Raw genomic sequence first — 11674 nt, forward strand, 5'->3', positions numbered from 1 at the left:
TGGGTGCAGTGGTGTTTGCTTTCAAGATTTGGAGACATTACCTTTATGGAGCAATCTTTAAGGTATTTTCTGATCACAAGAGTCTTAAGTACATCTTCACGCAGAAGGAGTTGAACATGAGACAGAGGAGGTGGATGGAGCTGATTGGCGATTACGACATGGAGATTATCTACCATGAAGGGAAGGCCAATGTTGTTGCTGATGCTTTGAGTAGGAAGAGTGTACATTCCTTGTGTACGGCTCTATCTTTGATGAGGCCGAGGATGAGGTAGCGAGCTTTGGGATACATATGATGCGAAAGGAGATGCCATGGGTGATATGACAAGACATCCGGAGTTTTATGATGATATTCGGGATAAGCGGGCTTTGGATCCTAAGATAGTTGAGTGGAGAGTGGAGTAGAAAAGGGACAGTGTCCCGGTTTTCTATTCATACCGATGGTAGTTTGAGGTTTGATGGTAGGTGGTGTGTTCCTAATGATGAGGAGTTGAAAAAGACGATCATGACAGAGGCGCATTGCACACCATATTCAGTTCATCCAGGAGGAGACAAGCTATACAAGGATTTGAAGAAAACGTTTTGGTGGCCTGGATGAAGAAAGAGACAAATGAGTTTGTGTCCGTTGTTTGACATGCCCGAGAGTTAAAGGGGAACAGAGAAGACCACAAGGTAAGATTCAGTCTTTGGAGGTGCCTGAGTGGAAGTGGGAATCCATTTCCATGGATTTCATTGTGGGTTTGCCTAAGAGTCAACAAGGTAACAACATGATTTGGGTGATAGTGGATCGTCGACCAAGTCGCTCACTTTGTTCCAATGAAAGATACATGGACTAAGGCACAATTGGCTATGGCCTATCGAAAGAACGTGCTTAAGTTACATGGAGTCCCTAAGGACATAGTGTCCGACAGAGATGCGAGGTTTATATCAAGGTTTTGGAAGGAGTTGCGGGAATCGTTGGGAACAGCTTTGAAGATGGATTACAGATTTCATCCTGCGACAGACGGGAAGACTGAGAGAACAATCAAGACTCTTGAGGATATGTTGCGAGCTTGTGTGATGGATTTTGGTGGTAGCTGGGAGCAGAGGTTGGACTTGATAGAGTTTTCTTACAACAACAGCTATCACACCAGTATTGGTATGGCACCGTTTGAGGCTTTGTATGAGAGGAGATGTAGGAGTCTAATCTGTTGGGACGACAGTGCTGAGGCAGTGGTTTTAGGACCAGAGATGGTGCATGAGATGGTGGAACAGATTAAGATGATCAGGGAACGGATGAGAGCAGCCCAGGATCGACAAAAGAGTTATGCAGACCTACATCGTCGGGACATAGAGTTTCAAGTTGGGGACAAGATTCTTCTGAAAGTGTCTCCGATGCGTGGAGTTATGAGATTTGGGAAGAAAGGCAAGCTAAGTTAGAAGTTTATAGGGCCTTATGAGATCTTAGACCGAGTTGGGGAAGTTGCTTATCGTTTGGCTTTACCAGCTGCGTTGGAGAGAGTGCATAATGTGTTTCATGTATCGCAGCTGCGGAAGTATGTGAGTGACCCGTCACATGTGTTGGAGGCAGAGAGCTTAGAGTTAGATGAGTCTTTATCATACCTTGAGGTGCCTAAGCAGATTCTAGACCGAAAGGTTAGAAAGACTAGGAGTGGTGAGACAGTTTTGCTTAAGATCCTTTGGTCTAACCACGAGACCGAGGAAGCTACATGGGAGCCAGAGGAAGCTATGAAAGAGCGTTACCCTTTCCTTTTTGATCAGGTATGTATGGTTACGAGGACGTAACCTTGTTTCTTTTAGGGGGGTAGGAGATGATCGCGAGCAGTTTTTTAAGAGTTTTATAACCCTTTTATATGTTGTGTCGGTATGTTTGTCGGGATGAGTTGGGTTAGTATCATGTTTTACGTTGAATTTTGTTTGACCTCCGAGTCGGGAAGCTTATGGGAGTACCTTTGTTTAGTAGTGGTTTGAACTTCGGGGACGAAGTTCCTTTTAAGGAGGGAAGACTGTAATACCCCGTATTTATAAGTCTTGGGGTACTCTATCGAGTAGCCCTTACTCTGTCGAGTAAGGGCAAGTTGCGAAATAAAATAATTTCTGACCTGTTGGGTACTCGATCGAGTAGCTGGGGTACTCGATCGAGTAAGGGGGTACTCGATCGAGTACCTTGGGTACTCGATCGAGTGTCCGGTTTTACGGGGAGTTTTCTCGGGTTTTGTTAATTATGCGATTAAGGTATTTAAACATAATCATCATTGTTTTAAATCACTTTTACAAAACCTAAAACCCTGTTTAAGAGAGAAAGCAACCAGTTCATCTTCCTAATCGCATTCTTAGCAATTCCCGTAGTTCAGACGGTCGGTTCTTGTCGTTTTTCGTATCGTTGAGTTCCTTGCATCGAGGGTAAGTTTTTAATATAATTTTTATAATGTTTTGTTAAGTTTGGTTAAACCCTAATTTAGGGATTGGGGGTTTTGGTGTGTAGTATGTGATGTGTAGTCTCTATGTGTTATATGATGGGAGGAGAGTTCGTAGAAGAGGCGTTTTGATACAGCTGTAGATACCGTCTGCTTGTTGTGCTTTCCAGGTAGGATTTCCTACTCAGTATTAGTCCCATAATGGGATATTGGTGATGTGCTGTGTTTGGTTGTTTGAAATAATGATTGTACTGTGTTTGTGGTTGTGATTGCTGTTGATGGTTCTCGAGATGCGTTCTCGGCTGAGTGGGGTCACTTGCGGGAGTGACTTCACGCCCTAGTTTCGCCCTTCGTGGAACCCGCCACGGAAGGGGATGTGCACATTAATGGGACAGGGTTATCGCTCGGTATGATGAGCGGGGCTTAGGTGGGAACGGCTGCGGTCCCCCATCGGCGGTAGTCCGGTCCAAAGGGACGGTCGATATTGAGATGATGGGAGTTGGTTGGTGGTGTGTGTGTGTGTGTGTGATTCAAATTGTCTGTTTGCCTTATTATTGCTATCTATATTGATTGTGTGATTAGTCTTGACCCCGGTGTTGTTTTGTAAACTGCGGTGATCCATTCGGGGATGGTGAGCGAGATATTGAGCGAGTATTGAGATGAGTACTGGGATAGCTGGGATGCCACGACATGATGATAGGAGTCTTCCGCTGTAGCCTTAGTTTATTTACATTTCAGTTAGACAGTCGTTTGAGAATAATGTATTGCACTTTTAATTGGTTTCATGGATTGTAACTATTCGTTAAACTATTTATAATAAATGTTGTTTCGTTATTGTTGTTTGATTATCATTGCCTCGGGTAACCGAGATGGTAATGTCTTCATACCTGAGTGGTCCTGGTAAGGCACTTGGAGTATGGGGGTGTTACAACCAGTACGCCAGGCTCTCCGCACAAACTCCGAGTACTCGAGCTCGGAAAGGAAAAGAGCATCGTTGCTCGCTCCTCCAAGGTCAGCCGTCCTCTCAGCCTCTGAAGGCTCCCGAAACATCGTCCGTGGAGGTTCGAGGGAAACCACAAAAGGCTCCCTAAACATCGTCCGTGGAGGGTGCCTACTCATCCAAAACCGATCTCCTATTATACCCATGTCAAGTTCATTTTATTAGACACACCTAGGTTAATTTTGGTTCATTGGTTTAGGTTCCAACATTGTGGCTCTGATACCACTTTGTAACACCACCTTCTTACCGGGCCAAGGAAATGAGAGGATGTTACCAACTCGGTTTCCCGAGGCAATTAAATCAGAATTACAATTAAGAAACAACTTAAATAAATAATAAATTTAATGATTTACAACAAATGAATAAATGAATAACAAATGTGAACTAGGCATACAAGTTGTCTACCATCTAAGTTATCTATCCATGCTACTCGACTCCAAGTCCGATGCTCGTAGCGTCTCCCGCGTGACATCAAAACAATTTGTACTTAACCTTCTCCCCATATGATCAGAAATATCATATGGATCGACACAGGCCATCCCGAATATAGGTGATAATTACACAGACATACAACACGTCAGTTTCAATAAATAAATATAAGACACACATGATAAATAACTATGCAACATACGAAAGATGTAAATGACATACAATTACCATGTCGGTACCGGGACACGCCCAGGCGTACCCATAACCACCGGTGTCAAGGACACGCCCACGACACTACACCACACCATCAGTACCATGACGCCCAGACATACAGGTCCAGAAGCCAACCAGATCTCCTGCCAGGCGTCGTGTCTCACCCACACGCGTCCCTCCGAACTCAAGCCATTAATGTGCACATCCCTCTTGGAGTGGGAAGCTCCAAAGGTGACTCAAGCGTAAGACGATCTCCCAACCGTCCTACGTCTCATCAACAACCAAGTAGCACAACCAACGACCTCCAATACAACACAAAAATAACCACACGTGAAAAATGTAATACAACACCAGTTATGTGGCTCATCATACACTAAATCCCAACATGTTATGGATAACAATTCTTTAATTACCAACATGATATACAAATCGACTCACACATGAAATGATGATAAAGGACACACAAATATGCACTGTAGTTATTGAAACCGAGTAAGATAAACCTACCTTTTAGCATATCTTCATAAGCCAACCGAAACCACTAAGAATCCATATCCTAAACCGTCTCATCCTACATAATTACATAATAACAATCACAAGGTATTCTACAATAACTAATAATACTAATTACTCCCTAATTACTCCACTTAATTAATCAAATTCTAATCAAAATCCCATAATACAATTACTAACAAGGTTAGGGTTTACTAATTAAGAATCAAAGAAAAAAGTTGGGTATAACTTACAAGTGCCAATGAATAACCAAGAACAAGTATTTGAGATCAAATCCCCCAAAGCATGGACTAAATCTAGAGGATAATTGTAGTATGTGTTTTGTGAGTATTAAAGTGAGGAGAGAACTCTGAAAAGTTAGGGTGAAAAGTTAGGGTTAAAAGGATAAGGCTCTCACGCATTTTTAGTGACAGCGACAGGTCACTCGGTGGAGTGCTCGGTTCACTCGGTCGAGTGAGGCTCTCCCCTCAACCAAGTGAACCATCAACTCGGTCGAGAGACACACAATAGGAGCTCTAGGTTGCTGGCCAGAGGGCACTCGGTCGAGTGGCGTGCTACTCGGTCGAGTGCTGGTGGCACTTGGTCGAGTGCCACCTCCACTTGGTCAAGTGCTACCTTTACTCTATATAGTGCCAGCTGCACTTGGTCTAGTGCCAACTGCACTTGATCTAGTGCCAACTGCACTCGGTCTATTGCCAATTGCACTTGGTCTAGTGTACGGTCATCTTTTATTTTCGAGTACAGGTGGGTCCCTTGAGGTGTCCAGAGGTCATTTGTGGGTTCTAAAATATCCGGGTATTACACTTTGGATGTCCCTTTGTGGAAATGGGAATCCATCTCCATGGATTTTGTTATGGTACTACCTAAGACCGTTGGTGGAAAGGATGTCGTTTGGGTAATCGTGGATAGATTGACGAAATGTGCTAGGTTCATTCCTATTAAAGAGACATGGAATTTGGATCGACTTGCTAGTGCCTATGTTGAGGAGATTATTCGTTATCATGGTGCTCCACAAGAGATTGTTTTGGATCGTAAGATGTTGGAAACTGAAATGACCCAATTAGCTTCATCGAGCTCCCAAAGACAAATTAAAAGGGGTACTTACCACCTCATGGTAAGCACGAAACTGTCCATGCCATCCATTTGAGAAGTGACAAAAACTATGAGGGACCGATGATGCTTGTTAAAGAAGATTGATGAGGCAAGAAACAAGGATAAGGGTTTAGTGCAAGAAAGAGTGTTAGGAAAAGAGAATGAAAGGAAAGCTTTGAAGAAGAGTAACAAAGTGATGGATTCTACCACTAATGGAATTCCAACGAAGAATGAAGAAAAGAGTAAGGAAGAGGAGCCTATCACTGTTAGGTTTCCCTTTTAAACTATACAAGCCAAACCCAAGTTCGATAAACAACTTGGAAAGTTCATAAATATTGTGAAGAACTTGTAAGTGTCCATTCCATTTACGGAGTTAATCAAACACGTACCAGCATACGCTGAGTACATAAAGAATATTCTCACCAAGAAAAGGTCCATTGTTAAGATGAAAACCATGGCCTTTTCCGATACAAGTGGTGTAATTCCCAAAGAAAATTTACCTCATAAGCTTAAGAATCCCGAAAGCTTGTTTATTCCATGCACAATAGGTGACACCACCATCGAGAAAGCTTTGTGTGACCTTAGCGCTAATGTGAGTGTCATGCTATATTCGGTATACGAAAAGCTAAGAATGGAAGAGTTGAAATGTAGAAGCATGACATTACAAATGTCGGACCATAAGAAGCCACTTGAGGTGTTCGAAGATGTGCCCGTGAGAGTAGGAACGTTTTTCATACGGGTAGACTTCGTGTTTGTTGATATGGTGGAAGATGGCAAGTTAACAATCATTCTTAGGAGACCTTTCTTCCACACTTCCGGGGCGGTAATTGACGTGAAAGTTGGAATGTCGACCCTTGAGGTTTGGGATGAGAAAGTAACATTTAATCTTAACAAAGACATGAAAGCTCCCTATCTAAATAAACCATGCTTTGGGGTCGACCATGCTAGAAAAGAGGTTAATTACCAGAAGTCGGGATCCCCATTTTCTGACCCTGTAAAGGAAGAGATTCCTACTAGGGGAGGTAAAGTGAAGATGTCCAATTGGAAAGAAGAAGTTGATGAGATTGAAATAGCTCTACTTATCGAGCTTTGTATTTTTGGCAACAATTCAATGGGGATAGTTTAAAAGGCTCGGGTTATTAGACTGGTAATGATGGGAACATTGATGGTTCAAAAGACAAGAATGAAGAAGTGACTATGTCTAGTCATAACACTTACACCTGAGGGGGCAAGATAGAAGAAGTAAGCGGTCTATGAGATGATGAGTTTGAAGGGTTAGTCAACCCATATGTAGGAAATGCAATAATCCTAGACAAAGGCCTCGAGAATCCTTATGACAAGAGTTTGATATGGGATTCCCAAGCAATGAAAGTGATAAGGAACCCAAGTTTACTTGGAACTTTTACATAAAGTATGAGCAAGCCTTTGATTACTTCTTTGGAACATTGAACAACATCAACAACGTCTTTGCTCTTCCACCTTGACTTGCTTTTAAAAGGATAAGACTTTGGTAAAGTCCTCCCTAAACAACCAATTGTAAATATTATAACTTCTTAACTTGAACTTACTTAAGTTTATTGCATTGCACTTAAGTTACATTCATTTAACCGTTTTTGCATAAGAGCAAGCGATGGAGGGTTACTAATTATGCATTGATTGTGTCTAGAAGATAGAAATCAAGTGTGGGGATACATTTTCCTAGACTAAGAAGGCCTAAGGAGTCCCAACAACATGCTAGGAGGGCCAAAAAGGAGAAAAATATGAGCTAAGAGAGGATCCACACAAGTTGGCCCAAACTCGTGAGAGCTAGAGCCAAGAGGAACAATGAGAAGATTCTTGCCAGCCAAATCGCTCGAGCCTATAATCAAGTCGAGTGATTCGAAAGCCAGCTCGAGCGAGTCACGCTACAAGTCGCTCAAGTCGGCTGCTTTGTTGATCCATTACTGCCAAGTCGCCCGAGCCAGAACTCAGGCCGAGAGAGTTGAAGCTCTTCAATGGCTTAAAACACGAGACTCCCCTTCTCTTCTTCCACATTTCTATTCTTCATTTAAACATAAAACACCCTTCTTTCTCTATAACCCTCAAAATCGAAACATCCAAACATCATCTACCCATTCAAAATCATCAAACAAACCATCACAAACATAAATTTTCCTAAATCAAATAACTCCTTTACCAATTTTTAGCCGTCAAAACATCAAAATCACCCAAAAATTGACCCACCCAATTCTAGGGTTTGGGTATTTCGAAATTTTCAAATTAGGAAGATTGAAGCTTGAATTTTGGATTAAGGAAGCATTATCAAGCATCATTGAGGCTAATTGGTACTTAAATTGTCAATCTTTCGAAGAAATTAAATTTATTTTAAGCGAAGCTCATCAATGGTAAGAACTAAGGAAAAATGGCAAGCACCAAGTGCCCTAAAATTCTCAAAGAGGTAAAAGGTGTTGGCTTTAAGGGCAATCCCGTCCAAGAAGTATTAGAAGAACAAGCTTCAATTCCATAAATTTAACAATTGGATGCATATCCTGAGGTAAAATTTCTTGACAAATCTCATAAGCTAGTCTTTTCATCTCTACTCCATAAGAAGGTCATTGCCACGAAATTTGTTTGTCATGAGACCCTACGACAACTCATAATTCATGAAGGTTTACGAGACAATTCTTTGAGTCCATGAGTTTGAAAACCTTCTTTCACATGAATGAGCCTTCTTATCCATCCCTTACCCTTGAATTTATAATCTCCTTAATGACGTTTAAAATTGAAGATAGGAATTATATGGAATTAAGTCTTGAGAATGTGTCGAGAAAAATGACTATGTCGGGATTTGGTAAAGTGTTTGGAATAAAAACCTGATATAATTGTTCAAGAAATCACCCAACTTGGATGCCAAGCCCATTTGGAAGGCTCTTACCGGTACAACATTCACCGCATTTAGAGAATGCAATTCTCTTTTTGTCCGTTTTCCAGGTATACGATATTGGCAGGTTTATTTCCAACACGATAATTTCTAGGAAAGAAGCTTGCAAATTTTCCAGGATTGACTTTACATACCTTGAGTCCCATTTGAACGTATAAGGTTCTTACAAGTCAAAATACAAAGCCATCCAATTTATATTGGAGCGATGGGTTGAGATTGTAACATTCCATGGTAATTGAAGGAGTACAGTGATAGGCTTAAATGACTAGTGCTTAAAAGGATTGGAAGTACTACTCATATCAACAAAGTGCACTTTCTTTTATGGTCATCCATGCGAAAGAACTCCAAAGTTAAGCGTGCTTGGCTGGGAGTAGTCTTAGGATGGGTGACCTCCTGGGAAGGTTCCCGGGATGCGTATGAGTGAGGACAAAATGCACTATAAAGGACCCGTGTTGATCTGTGGGCCATGTACACAGCCTGATGAGCTATCATAAGTAACCGCTCCCGACCCGGTTTGGGCCGGGGTGTTACAGAGATACATGCCAAAGACAAGATGAAATACATAATCAATGGAGTGCTAGTGAGGAAGTTGGAAAATAATTTCAATCCCAACTTTAATGAAGACAAGAAATATAAGCCTTGTATTGGCAATAATCTCATCATGGATATAAACACGCTTGTACATCGCTACAATTGGATGAAACGGGACAGTGTCATCGGGACAATTGAGTGGTCGATAAGGAGTTGCACCTTCGTATTCTTACCATGTAAAAAACTTCGTCACCTTGACAAACAAAGGATGGACTATCTACTTCCGTTAACCCCTCTTGACGGACAAGAGGAACATGAGCCACAACCTCTAAAACAAAGTCAACAAGAAACTACTTCTTCAACTATTGTAATAGCTCCCTTCCCCTTTGAATATCAAGCCTTCACCCATGATCACCGAAGTGTCATTGAGGGTAATGATTATTTGAAGCATTTAATGAACCATCGACATAAGAAAATGCACAATGATTGAGTCAACAACTACTATGTGCAATATCCACCACTCTTCAACTTGCCTAGGCAAGGGCTCCTTAACCACTACAGATTTAGCCAACAACAACGGTTAAAAACCATTGTTATTAAAAAAAGCGGACGTTGTTGTTTGGGCCGTTGTTAAAACTTTAACAACGGTTACGTTTTTTACTAATAACCATTGTCAAAGGTTTTAACAACGGTTTAGAACCGTTGTCGTAATTAATTATCCGTTATGAAAAGAAGTCCCTGTATTGAATAAATTTTTGGTGGGAAAGTACTAAACTAATAACAACAGTTTCATAGGATAAAACCGTTGTTGATAGTAATGGCGCGTTTAATAGTTTATTGTAGGGATGTTAATAACAACGGTTTTTTTTTAGATAACCGTTGTTATTACTTATGACAACGGTTTTGGAAAAACCATTGTTATTGGAGGTTTTTTATAAAAAAAAATTAATTTAATTTAATTCATTAATTCTTGGCATATGAAACGAAAACATATTAATTAAAAAAACAACTCTTGGCATACGAAAGGACACATATACACTAATTATAAATTCATTCCAACATATATATATATATATATATATATATATATATATATATATATATATATATATACGATGTGAATATTATTTGCGCACATTTAGTCCCCTAATTGAGCCTATTTTGCATACTATTATAACATTCCATAGCTATTTTATCCGTCAAATGCTTTCTATTTTGCTTTCCTAGTGCATTTCGTATGTTTTGTAAGAAGGAAGATAATTAGGCGGAAATTCCCGTCTCTCGTGCATATTTGAAAGCTTTTTGATGATATTGGATGGACTATTATGAAGACGAAGGCAAGAATGATGACCAAGGATGTAGGAATAAAGAGTATATAGAAGGATCATAGGCTTAAGATCAAGGATGACGAGAAGGAAGTCATTGCAAGAAAACATTGCTTGGAACCAAACCAAGGATTTCTCCTTGGGCTCTGAAAGTATGCTAGATGAAACGGCGTCGAAAAATCAAGTTATCTAGGCTTTTGAATCACTCCAATAGGAGTCCGGATGAGAAAATGACGTTCGTTTTACAATCCGAGCTCAAACAGAGAAGCTGTCCGCCAATCCGCTCGTCCCGAGACTCAAGACGCTCGTCCCCTGAGACAAGACGCTCGTCCCCCCCTCCAGGACGCTCGACTTGAAGCCTTATGATCCGAGCGTCCCGTGCTCACGACGCTCGTCTTGAGGCCTTGTGATCCGAGCGTCCCGAGACCAATCCGCTCGGATTCCTCTCCAGTGCCAACCGTCCCTCGGCCTAGACGCTCGGGATGAGCATATTTTCTGGAGAACACCAAAAATGAGACTAGCATCTCCCTTCGAGAGGAGCATTTGCTCAACTCAACAATTAGCATTGTTATTTACTAATCTACCCTTGCTTAACCTAATGAGGTACTACTATATATACTCCATTTGTAATAATCAAACCATCAAGCTTTCTTAGATTAAAATCAACTTTCCTTAGATTAGATTAGGAGTAGATTATAATTGATTATCCTTTAATCTTTCTACAAAATTAGACATTAATCTTTCCTTAATTATTGTTCAAGTTTATTATTGAGTAATTCAAGTTTATTATTGAGTAATTAGAAGATCATTTTGGTTTATTAGGAGATTGACAACCTTCCGCCATCAATCATCAAGTACTTCTATTATTCTTTGCATTATTATTTTGGAATCTCCATAGGTGTAATTCTCTTAATCCTTGTTTTAGTTATTGTTAATCTTTCTTACTTGTTCATCATGTTTTGCCTTGTTAATATGTTTGACAACCTTGTTACCATGTTAAACTTGATAATGAGTGAGTAGTCTCTTAGCTAGGGTTAATGGGGAATTAGGGGAAACCAACATGGGGATTGATTCATGCTTAATCTAATATGCTTTCATATTTAATTTGCTTGCTTGTTGTGATTTCAACTTATGCAAATGTTATGTTTGATGAAATGCGAGCCTATGAATCCTTGCATTTTTTTACCCATCACTTATCTTTTCAATGAGACTTGTAAGACATAAACCAACTCGAGTC

General features: G+C 40.6%; 1 protein-coding gene across 1 annotated transcript; it reads left to right on the plus strand.

Moving 5' to 3' along the window:
• The first annotated feature begins 6115 nt into the window (after positions 1-6115).
• LOC141607950 (uncharacterized) lies at positions 6116-6787 on the plus strand. The gene has a single exon (XM_074427300.1). The coding sequence runs from the start codon at positions 6116-6118 to the stop codon at positions 6785-6787; it is 672 nt and encodes a 223-aa protein (XP_074283401.1).
• The last annotated feature ends 4887 nt before the right edge of the window (positions 6788-11674 follow it).

The sequence above is a fragment of the Silene latifolia genome, chromosome 10 (genome assembly GCF_048544455.1).
Source record: "Silene latifolia isolate original U9 population chromosome 10, ASM4854445v1, whole genome shotgun sequence".
Taxonomy (NCBI): Eukaryota; Viridiplantae; Streptophyta; class Magnoliopsida; order Caryophyllales; family Caryophyllaceae; genus Silene; species Silene latifolia.